Source organism: Octopus bimaculoides, chromosome 12, assembly GCF_046866305.1.
Source record: "Octopus bimaculoides isolate indiv1 chromosome 12, ASM4686630v1, whole genome shotgun sequence".
In the NCBI taxonomy this organism is placed as follows: Eukaryota; Metazoa; Mollusca; class Cephalopoda; order Octopoda; family Octopodidae; genus Octopus; species Octopus bimaculoides.
Window position 1 is genome coordinate 37,637,674 of NC_142939.1, and position 18,738 is coordinate 37,656,411.

Consider the following 18,738-nt stretch of genomic DNA (forward strand, 5'->3'; position numbering starts at 1 on the left):
AGTCTTGGACATTAACAACCACAAAATAAATTGTATGTATTTCTATAAAAGAAACTTAGAAGAGAATGTCTTTCCATGTTTTTGTTTGTTTGCTTTTAATAATTAATTTTGTTGTGTTATCATGTCTGAAAAAAAGGAATCATTGACCATAAGATTTAAGGTCTTGTTTAGTTTTAAGTTTATTTTGCTGAATGTAAGTTGAAAAAAGTTGTCGGTATAATCTAAATATACATGTGATAGAAGAAATAACCTCCATAGTACAGCAAGGATTTTAAAAAATGCTTGAAACGTTTGTTGTAATGTTATGGGAAGGAGACAGATTGCATATTACTGATGCAGAGACACAGATGCTAGGATATGGTCAGAAATCATAAATATTTAACATTGCTCCTTTCCTTTTTTAGGTAGCACAAAAATACTGATCACCTAGTCGCTAGTTTTAGAAGAATCACTTCTTGGCCTTTTGGCTAAGATCAAAGTGTAGCTTCAGAAGATATTAAGACAGAAAACATACTTCCCCCAGTTTTCCTGATGGGTTTCCTTAAAAGCTAAATATTCCACTGTGTCACTCCGTGTACGTCCATCTTGGATGGCAATTTTGTAGAATGTATCTTCTTTATGAGAGGTAGGAGTTGTTGGTGGTGGCTAAAATTACATATAATTGGAAGATAATAAAGTCAGTTAGTCAAAATGGTTGAAATGATCTTTCTCAATTAAAGTAGTATAGTTGGTACAGAATGTAAAAGATAATTTTATTTATATCTTGTCAAATTTGTTTTTAGCTTCTCAAGCTTTTAGAGTCAAATAAGGACAGCAGACCAAACACCAGTAATATGCCAAAACTGAGACAAATAATTATACAACTTACAATAAACCCATTTCCTTAAACACAAATATTTCTGCTTGTTGAATGATTCATGTCATTATTTATTACTAAAAAGGGTAGTAACATAACAGAAATGATGTAGAACTAAACTGAATGTCTAAAAACTTTATTTTAATTCCTACATATTTTGAATTCAAATACTTCTAGGTTCAACTCCGTACTTTATCCTGCCAGAGTCAATGAAATAAATATTTGACATGCTTTGATATCAATTCCTCACCCCAACTAATGAGTAAGGCCTGTGTCTATATGACCAATTAATTATAAATTATATGAATCTTTAAGTAAGCAGACACCCCTGTCTTGAAGAAAGTAAAGATTTATACAGTTTAATGCAGATTAAAAATCTAGTACTTACATTATTAACTCATTATCACAGAATGGAATCACCTTCTGTAACTCAAATCATTAAACACCAATAACTAGCTAATGCAGTGCAGTATAAATAGAATGTAAACATAATTGCTTATGACTAGACTCATTAATCCTGAAGTGAACATATTTACTTGATGTTTTAGGTATTTAATTCTTACACAAGCTACAGGTTTCACATGGTCAGTAATAAACTTCCATCAATAAGCTAATAATTTTATTTTAAGATATAACATAAAATTAATATAAACTGAGATAAACAGTACAAAGTATCATGAAGTAACAAGACAATAGAATGACATCAGTAGAGTAACTTAACATTTGTTCTCTGTTTTTGCTTCTAATGAATTTCAGAAATGAATTTCAGAAAAGCAAAAATTAATCAAAACTAAAAAAATCTTTTGTTCAATTACTGTTGGAAAAGTTGTTGAAAGAGTCCTTTGTAGTGACAGATCTTTCATATTTTCAGTAGGTATCTGTACAGTCATACCACATAACTGATTTTTGTCAACTGTGTTCATGATTTTCAGAGAAACCCCTTTTCTTTTTGTTAAAATGTCCTCTTCAGATTTTGAGATATCATCTTTAACTGGCAACAGATTCACTTTGAAATCTAAAATGAAATCATTGTTTAGAAAATAAAATGAGAGAAAATATTTTTTAAAAAGAACAGTGCAAAAATCATAATCATTAAGATTTTATTATCAAAATAAATATTAATGATATTTTCTAATTGTATTGTATTCTCCTATAAAAGGGTTTGACATCATCACTACATGTTAGTATTCATAACAAGTGTGATCTGACACTATCCACAGCTGTTCTAATAATAATATGCATAAACAGAATGAAAATTGTTGCTCGGTGTCTGAATGATAAAAACTATATTGAAAAATTATTTAGTTTCAGTGTGAAAGAATTTAGGGTTAAAACATCAAGTTAAAGAGAACATTAATCATCATGAGCTTCACTGTTGTTGAATTCATCATTTTGTATGTCTTAGATGATGGAGAGGAATGAGAGAGTGAGACGGGAAGGGAAGAGACAGAGAGGAGACAGTGTCACCACCACCACCTTCATAGACCTTCTGAGATCTTTCAAATCAGTATCATAAACATAGGTAATAAGAGAACTCCGGATGGTTACACTCTGTGGAGAAAGAATTAGGACAATTGTGAGGGAAACACAAAAGGGAAGTGATAGAAGGATTTGAGTGGAGTAGTTTTAATAGCATTAAAATAGCTACAGAGAAAAGTCAGCAGACCAGATGTTATAATGTCCTAGTGAATGAGTCATTGCTAAAAGGGTCAGAGATCTTTTTTGGTGATACAGTTTAGAGTAATGATTTGTAGGTACATGGTATTTCGTTATGCAATGAAATATACTATAAAGTATGTTAAATGTTTTTATAAGTCAATACCATGTTCTACTGCATTAGCAGTGCTTTTTACATTATTTTGTTAAGGTTATTCTTCAATAGAATATCTGTAAAAATAACCTTAACAGTTTAGAATGTTTGTATTTGAACCTGCAATACCATTCCAGATATAGAAATAGCGTGCTATTGTATGTTTTTACTGAGTTTTGTAGATGGTCAGAAACAGATCAGAACTTAAGTATTTTCTGAATATAATGGCTGATCTTTGAGATGCAGTTTCATTTATGTGAGTGTAGTCACCTTTAAAAAAAAGTCATCAAATATAGAATCTTGTATTTATAGTGACTTTTGGTGCTTTAATTGTGTATTGTTCATGACTGGAGAAGGTCAGGTAAAAACGGATACAAGATTCTTAGCTTGATCTGAATAGTAATAGTATATTTTTATTGTTTAAAGAGATTGGAGTGTCATATTCATTATGCAAGATGTTATTAAGGTCTATTTCATGGAAGTAGACCAGATGTCTGAGTTGTATGTAGATGACACCTAGAAGTTTGTGGAGAGTGCATTCTCCACATAAGAGTGAAATTTAGTATAGGAGGTGATAGACAGGTTGCTATTATGAAATGAGACACATAGCCCAGTCACAAGACTTGCATGTGCTGATAAAGTTTGAATGAAAGAGACATTTAGGCAGAATTAAAAGGAGATTCTCAAACTAAATAAGGTTACAAACTTTGCTGATACTGAATGCAACAACATTACTATTGCACAACGTTTCAAAGTAGAATAAAGCATGTGCCTTCAGAAGGGGATTACTTTGAAGGAGATTAAATGCCAAATTGATATGTGCTATGGTTTGCTTTTTATAGCACCACTCCCAATACATTTTGATCCAACCTTGTTCACATTGTTGGGTGGTCATCACCTACACATGAGTTCCAAAACTCATTGACAGGTTTTATTTTTCATCTCACAAAGTGTCCATCATTCACCCTCCTCACTGGCAGCTTCAGTGGTGTTACCAGTTTAGTTGCCAACAACCCAACTATGCAACAGATTGTACTAGATTACATGTTACCAGTAAGCACTCAAGAGCAACCTCAAGAGTGACCTGACATATTTTTATTTTAAAATTTTATATTATTATACATTTATGTATTTTTTATATATCTATATTTTTATATTTTTTATGTATTTTATATTTCTTGTATATATATTTATGTTTTATATTCTTAAACCCTTGCTGTCCTGTAGGTCATCCTTTGTTGGGAAAGACTAGAAGGATACTCTGATGTAACACCCACTAGATTTGCTGAAGCAAACAACTAGCTTTGGCTGATCTTTAGAGCACTTAGCACTATCATATATATTCATGCATGTGTTGAGCCACCAAACCTCAACCTAATGGCTGATCAAGCCATATCATCACTACTTGATCTGTGACCTTGTCTGCATCTGACAAGTGGTATGCTGGGCATTAGTACAAGTTGTTCTTTCTTGGTGGAGAGTGTGGGTTTCGTCCAGCACAGGCAAATTCCACTTAAAACAAACTCATAGTGCAGGTTGTTCAGTAGTGCAGGTTGTAACATGAGGATAAATCAAATCCTATAATGAAATGATGGCTACAGGAACAGGTGGAGAAAGTTACTGGAGGTCTTTAGCTTGAGCTTCACACATATGATGGTAAGAAATAGATGACAGTCCTGTGAAACCTATGTAAGCAATTTCACAGCATATAAAAATATACTACACTAGTAACTGCGTACACACCAACACTTGATTCTATAGATGCAGCTAAAGACAAATTCTGTTCCAATTTATGAATATTACTGAACCAAATTCCCAATCAAGATAAGATTTTAATCAGATTACCTTTCTTGGCCAAATTTTCTTGGCAAGCCTCTTCTTGGCAAAATGAACTCAAACAGACTCCTGCTACTATCTTTGAGCAATGAGTTTGGACTTCCTGTCAACAACGCATGTTTTCAACAGTCCAATAAAAACAAAATAACTTGGTATGATCCTTAGATCAGGTCATGAACATCTGAATAACTATGTGATTGTTCAAAGCTCAGAAATGATGTTAAACTAACACATCCATCCCTTCCATAAGGCAGAACGTTGGATACTCTATGATATACTTTGAAGTAAGATAAAAATGAGACCAAAACCAACCATAAAACAAGATTATAAAAAAAGTATTAGGTCAAAGTAGATAACAGTAAGGATATTCTCACTCAAGCACATGATGTAAAAGGTCAAAGTAGATAACAACAAGGATATTCTCATTCAAACACTTGATGTAAAGTTACAAAAATAGAAACAGGAAAAATATAGAAGAATCATAGAGTCAATTTAGAAATACTATTTATGAGTCACCCAGAGTTCTTGGGTTTTCATGTAAAAACCAAGATCGGCTTGATGAAAATAATGAGGAACAGCTTCAGGAAATGTATTGACTTCATAAAAAACGGATTACAGATAAAAACTCTGCTAGAAAGAAAAAGCTTTACATATTTACCAAAACTCTTTTCAAACTAAACCCCAAAGTATGAAGCAACAGTGGTGGGAATAAAAGGCTAAAGTTCTGCAAGAATCAGCAAACAAACATTGTACGAAAGATCTAGATCAAAATTTGAGGCAGCTATTTGTTCCAAGTAAAGAAAGTTGCTCTCCTGCTTTTTCTACTGAAGGGAATCTTCTTACAGATCATAATGACATACTGAAACATTGGACAGGACATTTTAAAGATGTACTCAATAGGGAAACAAATGTAGGTATGAACCCAATCAATATACCCCAAAGACCTGTAGTTGAAGTCATTGACATACTTGCATTAGATCCAGGTTTGGATGAAGTGAAAGTGACTATAAAACAACTGACAAATGGAAAAGCCCCAGGGGTGGATGGTAATCCCGAAGAAATCTTTAAATGTAGCAGTAATACTTTGGTAGGTAAATTGACAGAGCTTATAGTCCAAATATGGCAAAAAGGAACTGTCCATCAACAATTCAAAGATACACTGATTCTACTTAATTCTACACCTATATAAGCATGAAGGTATTAAGTATTAATGTGATAATCATCATGGTATATCTATTACAGAAAAAAAATTCCCTCTAGAATAATCTTAAAAAGAAGAAACACTAATTTAGTTGGTACTGTCTATCCAGAAAGTCAGTGTAGGTCAGGTTGAGGGGCAGTAGATATAGTATTCAGTTTGTAACAAGTTCAAGAAAAGGCTTGGGAGTGCAATAAAGACTTCTATGTGTAGACCTTACAAAAGTCAATGACTCTGTATGTGAACAGGCTCTATGGAAAATATTAGCAGAGCTCAGGATTCCCAAGTAAATGCTAAATGTCATAGTGCCCCAACACAAGAATATGAAAGTATCTCTTCCCGCAAGTGGCAGTCAATCTCAGCCTTTTAATGTAAAAAATGATACAAAACAAGGTTGTGTTTTGACACTAGTATTATTTACACTATTTTTTGCAGTACTCCTGGAATGTGCCTTTTTTTATGTAAAAGAGAGTGTGTTTCTCGAATATAGAACAATATATCTTCAACAAACAGTGTTTCAAAGCAAGGACTAATGTTGCATTTCACACAAGAGACTTATTGTTTGTAGCTCATATGCTTTAGTTGTTGAGAGTGTTCCTTGAAGACAAAGATCTGAAAACAGTTGCAGTTGATGCCTTCACAAATTTGGGTTCTACAGAAACAAGTGATGCTAAACTTGACAAGGAGGTTCAGACTCACATTGAAAATGCTAGTACAGCTTTTGGAAGATCTATGATCAACTTTGGAATGCTTGTGTCTCAGTAACAACAAAAATAGATGTATAAAGACAGTTGTCCTAAAAACACCTTTATATGGAGCAGTGACCTGAACACTTTATTGTAAACACATCAGTCAACTGAACAAACTATCGTATACAATATCTTAAGCAAATATGCAAGGTTAAGTGAGTCCCTCTGCATGATAGCATTTGGTACCTAATACCCGAAGAGAAGCTTTGGAAAGCACACTATAAGGTTTTTCCCCAGATAATATTACAATTTTTTATATATATATAAAACACATGCACAGGTTGGTTCAGCTCCACTCCTATTTGCTCTTTTTGTTCAGCAAAGTTCTTTCATTGCCATTTGCAACTTTTTGAGTGCTTTCTATTTCAATTAATTTTGCCTGTCTGAGACCTTATTGGTTGTAGGTGTGTGTAGTTTAGGAGAGGAGGCAAGGGTGATGATAACCGATGTGTTTGTGTGTGCATGCATGTGTATATGTGTGTGTCTGAGAGTGTGTGTGTGTGTGTGTGTATTCCTGCATCTGTGCATATGCATGACTGTGTGTGTGTGTGTGTGTGTCTGTGTGCCAGTGTGCCTGTGCATGTGAGTTTGTGTGTGTGTTGTGTGCATGTGTGTGTGTGCTTGTACATGAATATGTGTGTGTGTATGTATGTGTATGCTTGGACAGTGTATGCCTTGTGTTTGTATGAGTGTGTGTGTAAGGGCATATATGTGGCATGAGTGTAAGTGTGCAATATTGCGCATTCTTGTATCTGTGTGTTAGTGTTTATGTGTAAGTGCTTGTACATGCATGTGTGTCTGTGCATCTATGTGTATTTGTGCACGTGTCCACATGCCTGTTTATGTGTGCATGTGTATACGTTGCATGTGCATGTTGAGCTTGTGTATGCATGTGTTCATGCATGAGTGTTTATATACGTCTGAGTGTATGTACACATGCGTGAATGGGGTGTATGTGTGTATGGTCATGTGTTCCTGTGGCTTTATGCATGTGTTTATGTTTGCATGTATGTGCATGTTTGTTCAAATTACCGGGAGTGGCTGTGTGGTAAGTAGCTTGCTTACCAACCACATGGTTCTGGTTTCAGTCCCACTGCGTGGCACCTTGGGCAAGTGTCTTCTACTATAGCCTCAGGCCGACCAAAGCCTTGTGAGTGGATTTGGTAGACGGAAACTGAAAGAAGCCTGTCATATATATGTATATATATATATATGTATATATATATATATATATATATATATATATATATATATATATATATATATATATATATATGTATGTGTGTGTCTGTGTTTGTCCCTGCAACATCGCTTGACAACCGATGCTGGTGTGTTTACGTCCCCGTAACTTAGCGATTCGGCAAAAGAGACCGATAGAATAAGTACTAGGCTTCCAAAGAATAAGTCCTGGGGTCGATTTGCTCGACTAAAGGCGGTGCTCCAGCATGGCCACAGTCAAATGACTGAAACAAGTAAAAGAGTAAAGAGTAAAGAGTATCTACCTGCTTGTCAGCCCACCTACATTCTTACCTAATTAACTAACAGCCTGTATAATTAACCTAACTAGTAAGACTAGGCACGTAGTCTTCAACATAAAGTACATGGAAGGGATTTATAAGGACAAGAACACAGTATACATTGGGGAGACCTTTACTAGTTTAGCAACGAGGCTAAATATGCACTGGAGAGAATAAAATGATGGGAAAGAGTAGTTCCCACTATCAGCATACCAAAGAGCAGCATGGTGGCACTCTTGGCCAAACTGACATCTGCATTTTGTCCAAACACCCAAGGGACCTGTCACTTCGACAAATACAAGAGTATGTCAACATAAATGAAACATTAGCCATACTGAATAAAAAATACATGTAGGAGGTAGAGATACCTCAATCTCAAAGGTATCATCCATGCAGTGTGCATACATAGGTGCATCTGAGTGGACAGGTAGATAGGTAGGTAGGTTGGTGGGTGGGCGGGTAGGTGGGTAGGTAGGTAGGTAGCTGGCTGGTTGGTAGTTAAGTAGGTAGGTAGGAAGGTAGATAGATATCTTTTTATTATAGCCACACAGGGCTAAATACAGAAAATGGACAAATTACAAAGTAGAGCTTTGGGGGGGGGGATAATTTGGATCAAAAGGGATCGCGGGAAGAAAAGAAAAAAAAAAAAAAAAAAATAGGGATCGTGTATCACAGTCGATGTAAAAAACGGGGAACAGATTAGGTTTATCCGTGGAGAGAAAAGCCTACGGAAAAGACCACGGTCACCTCAGGCTTTTTTTTTTAAAGGTACATGAAAGTAAGTACCTTCTCTCTTTTTGTCTCTTTTTGTTACAAGTCTATGCTTAAAATGGTGTCGTCTTTCATTCTTACCATTCTTGCCACATTTACCCATTTTTTATTGAAACTTTCATTCGACAACACTTTCCTCTCTATCCTCATCCTCCTTTTCAAGTGGTACTTGAAAAAGTTGACGAGGGACTGACCAGAGAGGAAAGTGTTTGTTTGTAGACCTTTCAAACGCGTCCACCACACGCATTCTTTTGCCATAGCTATCAGTGTTACAAAAACCGTTTTTCCTTCCCGTTTAAAGGAAGGTGGCGGAACAATATTCACGATAGACTCGGCTGATAAGTGGGCTCGTCCCACACGCGACAACAGCCGTTCGATGAAGGTCCACAGCTCTGAAATATCTGGACACTGCACGAGTGCGTGCAGAACGGTTTCGTCGCTCTGACCGCATCTCGGGCAGGTCGGTCCGGTGGTTTTCGAACCGTGTCTGTAGATCTTCTCTCAAACTGGTAGTGCGTCTCGATAGCATTGCCAAGCCAGGGATCTCTGGAAATTATCCATAGGCCCCGGCCCGAACGTCGTCTTGAAAAGGCGGGTTAAGAATTTCTCGTCGACACCCAGGTTTGCCCCTAGAGTGTCGTCAGACCTCCCCTCCACTAGTCCTCTATAGAACGCATTGGTCGTTTGGAAGTTGCACAAGTTTGATCCCGGACGGCAGAGCTGTTGTAGAGCTTGGCGACACTCGCGGTGCCATTCGCCCAGTTTCGGTCTCTTCCTGATCCATGTTTGCAGTTCGTTGAGTGAGACGAGCTGCGGGAAGGCGTGCCTCACAAACGGCGCCCACACCTGTTCACCGTCGTCAATGAAGTTCCAGAGATGTCGCAGTCTCAGCGCATCATTAACCACGGCATCCCCAGTCCTCCACGTAACGGTTGTTGACAGCAAATGGATCGCCTCACCATCGGAACGCCACCCTTCCACAGAAAGCGGAAAAGTATGCGTTCTAGTTTCGTGATGGTGGCATCGGGACAAGGCACGACGGTCAGGCGGTAATCGATGACTGATGCGATATACACATTAGCCACCTCCGCCCGGCCTTTTAGAGATAACTTTCTCTCAGCCCATGTTTGGCTGAGTTTGATCACTCTACTGGTGATCTCGTCCCAGTTCTTATCCATTTGGAGGTCCGGACTGAACCAGACCCCGAGCAGTTTAACCGGTCCGTCCGTCCAGCGTCCCACTACGGAGTCACTGTTGGACGGTATGGGCTTGCTTCTCCAGGTGCCGAGTAACAAACCCACTGACTTTTCCGGGTTAATTTTTGCTCCTGTCACCGTTTCGTATTGTTTAAGTGTCTCGCCTAGCATCTCGACGTGCTTTTCGCTCGACACTATGACGGTGACATCGTCCGCATATGCAGACACGCTCGTCCCGCAACCCAGCTCTCGTGGGATACCCCTCAGTGTCGCCAGCTTCCGCAGTAGTGGTTCGATCGTCAATACATACAGAAGCGCCGACAAGGGACATCCTTGACGGACCGAACGCGTGATGTCGAACGGTTTTGACAGGTGACCGTTTACCCGTATTACCGATCGGATGCCGCTATACAAGGCAGCGATCCAACCGCGGAAGACGGGACCAAAGCCAGCTGCCCTGAGGACGGCCGCTAGGTATCGATGGTCGACCCTATCGAAGGCTTTAGATTGATCTAAATTGATCAGCGCCCCACCCATGCCAGGATCCTTAACTACCCTGTCCATGATGTAGCGCATGAGGTGGAGGTTGTCATGGATACTTCTGCCCGGCACGGCGCATGTTTGCGCCCTGTCGACCAGTTTATCGATGACAAGCGCCAACCTCTCGGCTATTACTTTGGCCAAAATTTTCAAGTCTGCGTTGAGCAGAGTGATGGGCCTGAAATTATCTATAAAATTCCCCTTGTTTGGGTCTTTCTTCAGCAATGTCACTGCACCTCGGCTCACGAAACCGGGAATTCTCCCGTTTTGTTGCCAGTTGCAGTAGACTGATGCCAAGAGGTCGCCAAACAAGTCTGGCATTTGACAATACAGCTCGTAGGGTAGACCATCCAATCCAGGTGACTTATCCCTCGCGCAGCCTGCCATAGCATCCCTTACTTCAGCAGCTGTGATGGGACCCTCACAACACTCTGCCTCTCCCGCCGAGAGCCGCGGCAGGCCGGTCAGGTAGGCAGTGAAGTCCATCCTGCGTTCCAACTCACCGCTCGCACCGAACAGTCGAGCAAAGTGCTGTTGAAAGGCCCCACACATCCTTTCGGGTTCGAGCAGACTACATCCCTGTTCATCGATTAGAGACCGAATGGTGGCTCTGTTACCGCGTTGCGCCTCCGCCACCCGGGCTTCTCGCGCAGCTTCGATCCCTTCATTCCTTAAGGCACGCATTTTAGCTCTGACGACGCAACCTTCGTGTTTGCCGTTGAGGTGTTGGTCGAGGGCCATCCTCGCAGCCAAAACGTTGGTTGCGCTGCCAGTTGTAAGTGCCTCTTCTAGTTTCTTAACTAAGTCTCCCTCTACTCTATTTCGATCTATCGCTAGTTCTTTACTAAACCTAATAGATTCCGATTTGATTGCCATTTTCAGGGCAAACCACCAGTGGTTGTTAACGATGGCTCCTGTTAACGCCCTCTTAATTAATTCGCTAATCCGGTTCCTGTAAACCTGCCGCGCTAAGAGCGAAGCGTTCAGTTTCCAGTAACCGGGACCCTGCCTATGTGTCTTATCTAAGTCGAGCGTACACGTCACAAACTTGTGATCTGTGTAGCTGACTATTTTAAATTGTGGACATCCTACACTATCTCTATCCGCTGTCCTACATAGAATTCTATCTAGATACGATCTCGACGATCCGACGCGGTTTGTCCAAGTCCACGTTGGCACGTTCGGATGGTCGAGTCGGAACCTGTCAGACAAATGGAAACGTCTGAGCAGGTCTTTGAGGCACTTACATCCCCTTCTACTCCTATCCACTCCCACATAGTCTATATGCGTGTCCAAGGTAGCGTTCCAGTCCCCTACTAACAGTAAAGGTCGTGACGTTCCCAGGAAAACCTCTAGACGTCTAAGGAAATCCGCCCGACCCGTTAAGGACGGTGCATACACTGCCACCAGACGGAAAGCACACCCGTTTGTGCTATGGACGTCCAAGACAACCAGCCTACCCTCCGGGTCTAGGAATATTGGCCTTACTTTTAGGTTCAGACTCTTCCGAAAAAGCATTGCGGTACCACCACCACCCATGTTTGGCAGACAGGGAGAAAAATAAATGTCGAAATGTCCACCAAACATGGACTTGAGGGCCCGCGGGTTACTGAGTCTGGTTTCACTGATAGCCATGATTTCTATGTTCTGTGACTTGATGTCATTTAGAAGGTAACCTTGCTTCCAAGCTGACGCCAAGCCACGTACATTTACACAACCTAATTTAAGCATAGTTGAAGTCGAAATTTGTGTTTCATACACGACAGTAAAAGAGACAAGAGAGAAGGTTACTTACTCGTTTCGAAAGTTTTAGCTTCCTCTTCTTTTGAAGTATCTTGGAGGAGGTTTTTGAAGAGTTTCTTTGATAAATATTTTTGGAACCCCCCAACCGCATTTGGAAAGAGGGTTTTGAGTGTGTGGTGCTGTGTTTGTGTGATGTGAACTATTTTGATGTGTTTCGGTGGTGTAGTGCGTGGATGATTGTTAAGCTTATAATTATCTTCAGAAATGTTTGTTTGCGATATGATGTAGTCCATTAATTTTGTGTTTGTTGTGTCTATCGCTGATAGCATTGTGTGTGTTTTTGTGATGTTGGTGCTGGTTTGTTTGTGCAAGGGGCTTTCAGCGGTTACATATTTCCCTGCTTTGCATGCATTTAATTTTAGGGTTGTTTTTGATCTTTTTCTTTTACTTCCTGTGGCTATTTGCCATTCTGTAGAACTTTCATCGTTAGACGAAATGTCTGACGAATCAGAAGGGGGTAAAGGCAAAGCATTTGGTTCTATTTGTGTGTTTGTCGATGGTGTTGTGGTGTGTGGTGTGTGTGGTGTGTGTGTTGTTGGGGAATTGGGAGTAGTATTGGTCTTTTCTTCGTTCTCAGTGGTTGTCTTCTTGGTTGTTGTTCTTGGTGTTGGTGTTGGTCTGTCTTTAGTTGTTGTTGGTGGTGTTGTTTCTGTTTTTGACTCAGGTGGTGGTGTTGTTTGGTTGGGTTGGTTTGTTCGTTGTTGCCGTTCTTTCGTTTTCGCATATAGCTGCTTGATCAGTTGTGCATACGGTGGTGTGGGTAATAATGCTGGTGTTTTGGGTTTTTGGTTTTCCCGTGGCTGTTGTTGTTGTTGTTGCTGTTGTTTCGCGGCAGAATTGCAGTCCTTTTGGAAGTGAGCTTCACTGCCACATATGTAACAGCGTGGTCGTCTGCCTTCCACCACTACATACAGCCTTTGCGTTGATGGTAACTTTATGTAGGTGGGTATTTTATTTAGTGACTCCTGGGTAATATGGAGAAGGATCTCCATTTTTTTACCCACCCACTGTTGCTTTTCAGAAACATTAATTTGCAATATATCAACTTCCTCCATATCGACACATACGGCTGATGTTATCCATAGTGTGTCTACCGTGGGAGGAATATTTTTTATGATAACCCTTGTTACCCTCTGACCAAGGTAACTCGGTATCATTGTTAACTCTTCTGTCTTAAGAGTTAGCGTTGAGAATCGTTTCGCTAACTCTTCACTTTGAAAAATAACTTGCACATGGGCAAATTTATGCCACCAAGTTACATAATCCTTATATTGCCATACAGATCTCAAGCATTTCTCGATCTTTTCCGTGCTTGCTTTTTCTGGTTTTTTTGTTTTTGAGTTTAAAATTTTATAAATAATGGTCTTTTTGTTTGTGTCTTCTAAAATGTCTTGTGGTATGTTGATCCGCACCTCGTCATTTTCTTTCGTAAGTAAAGCCTTTGTATCTTTTATCTGCTGTGCAGTAAAAGATACTACCGTCGTTTTTTCCTTTATCGCCTCGGCGAAGTTTGTTTTGATCTTGTTATTGTTGTTGTTGGTGGTGGTGCTGGTGTTGATGGCAGAGGTGACTGTTGCTGTATTAGCGTTGTTGTTGGCGGTTGTGATGCTGGCAGGTGTTGTTGTTGTGGCAGATGGGTGACCTTCTTCTTGTGTACTCCTCTGACCTTCACATGAGTTACGAAGTGGCGGGAAATTTTTTTCATAATTTTCTTCGGCGTTCAGGCGTATTTGAGCAAATTGTTTGGCCATCATGCTCTTCTCTTTCTCTCCTTCCGTTGTCTGTGCTGAAAGGAACAAAAGCGGAGTGGAGTTGTTGTTGTTCTTTTTGTTATTGTTGTTCTTGGTGGTAGTGGTGGCTGCGATGTCAGTGGCAGTAGTGGTTTTGGTTTTGTTGTCGTTGGTGGTGGTAGTGGAGGTGGTGAAGGCAGTAGTAGTAAACGCAGCATTCCTGGTCTCTACGTCTTGTGTTCGTTCATGCGGAACGACTTGTTGGTCAGTCTCCTTGCCTGCTGTTAGAGGCAAATCGACCACGTGTGAAGGCCTAGCCATATTTCTTTTACGAAATATGGCAAATAAGCCGGAGAAAAATCAAAAACTTTTGGAAATAAACTCCAGAAGGAGCCACTTCCTATTACAAAAACCCAATAGGGTCGAAGTGTATAGACTTATACACCTCTTCCACAAAAAATATTTTAAAACTGCAAAAGTTTTGACATATAAAAGGCCAACTTACTTGCGAGCCGATGTGACTAGCATCCGTCCAGATCAGATAGATAGATAGATAGATAGATAGGTAGATAGATAGATAGATAGATAGATAGATAGATAGATAGATAGATAGATAGATAGATAGATAGATAGATAGATAGATAGATAGATAGTCAGGTAGGTAAATAAATAGGTGAATAAGTAGATATGTAGGTAATTAGGTTGTTAGTGTAGATATGTAGATCATTAGTATATTATGTAGGTAGTAGGTAGGTATGTGTGGGTACAGGCAGATAGATAAATAGGTAAATAGATAAATAGGTAGTACAGCCAGACATGCATATACACACACACATCAACACACATACACAAGAACACTGGAACACACAACCATACACACACACACACCATGCACATGCACATACACACAGTCAGGTATACATAAGCACACATGCATGCACATATACATGCACAGGCACACACACACATACATACACACATACACTATGCATACATAAGCACACACAAGGACACAGGAACACAACCATATATACACACACACCACATATATGCACATACTCACACATACATGCACAAGCACACACACATACACAAGGCATACATACTCCATGCATACACAAACACACACACAGGCATGTAGGGGTGCACACACAAACACATACACACACATGCACACATGTACACACACATACACACAAACTCACACACACATGTGAATGCAGGAATACATAGGCACATACATACACACGAGCATACAAGCATACACATATGCATGCACACATACAAGAACATGCTCACAGACAATCACACATACACTTACCATATTTCCTGCCTACCCTCTTTCCCACAGGAAAGAACTACACCCGAAACACATCTCACAACCCACCCCATAAACCTACAAATCTACAGCAGACATAAGACAAGAATGAAGCAACATACTAGGTGTCCCAGAAAGACTTACCCATTGATATTTCTTAATTATTCAAAATAAACTGAAGGTAAGATAATGAAATTTGGCACTTATGTTCTATTGTAAATTGTCAATCCATTGCAGTAATTACACTTCAAAATGACCATCTTTCATCTTTATCATAGCCTACAAACTAGTGGCCACTGAGTTGCATGAGCACCATAACACTTCATCCAACTTGACCTGTGAAGACAGAAGGGCCTTCTTCAGATCTGACACATCTGAATAGGAGCAAGCAAAAACATTACTCTCTAAGATGGACTAGATAGCTAAGTCCATGGGATTGATGTCTGGATTTGAGGGAGGTCATAACATTTCATCCCCAAAACCACTAAAATGTTCTTTGTACCACCTCTGTGTCAAATTGGATATGTGGGCTGGAGTCCCATCTTGTGTGATGATGTAATGGTCATTAAAGGTTTCTGTGACCCAGGGTAATACTTTCTCATCCAACATTTCCACATAAACTTCACTGTTGATTTTGACACTAGCATCAATGAAGATCAAGGGAGACTTGGACCCATCAGATGCAACTGCGTCCCACACCATGAGTGAAGCTGGCCTCTGAAAGTGTAGATGACTCCAACTACCTTCAGGCAAGTCTTCTGCATTACGTGCATAAAGTCTGTCATTCTGACTGTTAGTAACTGCCTCCACAGTGAAGATCTTCACGTTGAGCCAGATCAACACTTTGTTAGCAGCACACTTCAGCTCAACTAACACAGTTTTACTCCTGCTGAGCCATTTTTTCTTGAAAACTGTGGAAATTAACTGCCAAGATTGTTTCTTGTATGCAGTTAGTTTTAAATCCTCTTTAAAAATCCTGTGCATTAACGATTTTGAAATATCAAGAGCTTTTGTAGTTTTTCTTGCACGCCTGTGGGGATTTCAGTTCATTCCCTCCTTCACAACTTCAACAGTTTGTTTGGTACGAATCGATCATTTCCTACCAGGAATTGACTTGCTAGAGGTAGTAGCAAGCTCCATATATTGCTTCTGGGTATTGAACACTGTTTTATGACACACATTCAACTGTTCTGTTATGTCCTTGTTGCACACTCCAGCTGTTTTCAATGCAACAATCTAGTCACATTTTGCTTTTGGCACCATGTTTGTTTACAAACCTGTTATAGACAAACAAAACAATAGACACATGAACAAAAGACATATGCAAATCTTTATGTAAAATATAGATAATATTACCTGAACTGATACTTTTTAGGAAGAGTTTTAAATATGGGTAAATCTTTCTGGGAGACTCTGTAATCAAAAGGTGAAGCTTGAAAGAAGTCAGCAAGGCCTGTGCACATACACCCACTAACACACAAACACACATACAAGCAGGTTGCATACACAGCCAGACACACACACACACACACACACACACACACACAACCATACATACACATAAAAGCACACACACACACACACACACAACCATGCATACGCACACTCATACACACAAGCACACACACATACACACACACACACTAAGTTATCACTCATCATCACCTTTACCTCCTCTCCTAAACTACACACACATACAAGTAACAAGGTCTCAGACAGGCAAATGCAGCCGCAATAATGAACTGAAGAGAAGTCCCTCAAAAGGTTGCAAATGGCAATGAAAGAACTTTGACAAACAAAAAAAAAAGAAAATGATTGTTTAACCAACAAATTAAACAAATGATAGGTTGATTAGTTGGGTAGATATTTAACCAATACTAATAATGCAGGAGTGGAATTGAACCAGTGCAAGTGCTATTAATATTAGCAGAATGACTCTCCCTAGGCACAAATCTCTCTGCCCCCTACTTCTCTCCACCCCTACCTCTCTTCTCCCCTTCCACATGACCAGTGTTCTGCCAAGCCTGACCTTTCTTTCTTGGTTTGACTACCATCCATGCAGCATCTCTTATATTCCTTCCCATAACTTTCATCTCTTATGTTCCTGCCATAAGGCTTCACTTCCACATATGCCAGCTTAATTTAATTCATCCTTAGTCAAAAGACACTTGTTAATGTCCTGTTGTTTGTATTTGTAATTGTGTACCATTTCTCCGTTTTTTCGTCCTTGTTTTCATATACATTTGCTTGCTTTCTTCCAAGGAGTCTAGTGTTCTTAACTTAGATTTTCTTGGGGTCAGCCAGATTGGAGCAGTCTTGAGTGTAACCGGCCAAAACTACAACAATGATCTGGAACTCGACTGATGAATGAAAGCTCCAAATGACCCATCCTTTCTTTTTCTTGTCCTTTTTTGTATCGTCTAACTGTCCAGATGTTTTGTTGTCGCCTGTTACATTCTTGTTCCATTTTTTGTTTTCTTCTTATATACACACACACACACACACACACATTATCAAACAGATACTAGATTACTCGCTCATTCTTGTAGCCCCAAGAATGGTAGACTATATGCTTTTAATATATTGGGCTTCTAGATTTCGTTTCTAGGCCATGTTTTCTTTCCTATTCCTTCTTCCCTTTGTTTATATTGGATGCTCTTATTCTTTACTCTGATGAAGCTCCGTGTCTTAATCCAAATGTCGTATGAAGACGAAGAATTTTATTTTCGCAATAATTTATAGAGAGTACTTGGCAACAGATGTGGAAACAGCCGTAAGATTTTTTACGTCACCTATTTGTTATGTCATACTTTGTATATTAAAAAATAAGCTATAAATGTGGTCCAATCGATGTGTTTGTTAATCTGAGGTTTTCTCCATTTTCTGATTATTTTTATTAGGTTTCTGATAAACTTTTGTTTATCCTGTTGCTATCTGCACCCTACATGTATGGTGTGCCTGCACACCAACGCCCGGGGATAGCATGGGTAACGAATACCAATAGTACATATGGATATTTTATCCCTTAGTCGGTTATTACAACTGCTAACTCTGTTTACACTATGTGTGTGTGTGTGTGCACGCGCATGTGTGTATGTGTGTGTGTATAATGGCCTTCTTTCAGTTTACATCTACCAAATTCACCCACAAAGCTTCTTACCACACAGCCATGCCTGCACTGTGCTTCTTTTTCAGATATACGATACACTGACGATGTGTGTGTGGGTGGGTGAGTGTATGCATGTGCGTGCATGTATAGGTATATCCTTATAATTGTTTTAATGTCCTCTTTTCCATGTTAGTGTAGGTTAGACAAAATTTATCAAGGCAGATACCTTCCTGTCACCAACCCTCGCCAGTCTGCAAGTGAGGTAATATTTCCCTTAGTTCTTTGAATATGAACATTTACAACTA

At 39.5% G+C, this 18,738-nt stretch overlaps 1 protein-coding gene across 14 annotated transcripts in view; it reads right to left on the minus strand.

The window, feature by feature from the left end:
* LOC106869551 (IQ domain-containing protein H) overlaps window positions 1-18,738 on the minus strand; it is a 637,089-nt gene that overhangs the window by 292,467 nt on the left and 325,884 nt on the right. For 7 of the 14 annotated variants that reach the window (XM_052972135.2, XM_052972133.2, XM_052972130.2 and 4 more), the window contains 3 exons: window positions 16,681-16,737; window positions 1,672-1,871; window positions 515-645 (listed from right to left, as the gene is read on the minus strand). In XM_052972135.2, the coding sequence (XP_052828095.1) occupies window positions 515-645; window positions 1,672-1,871; window positions 16,681-16,737 (388 nt within the window). The remainder of the gene's footprint in view (window positions 1-514; window positions 646-1,671; window positions 1,872-16,680; window positions 16,738-18,738) is intronic. The other 7 variants (XM_089360920.1, XM_089360916.1, XM_052972131.2 and 4 more) reach the window with 1 other exon arrangement.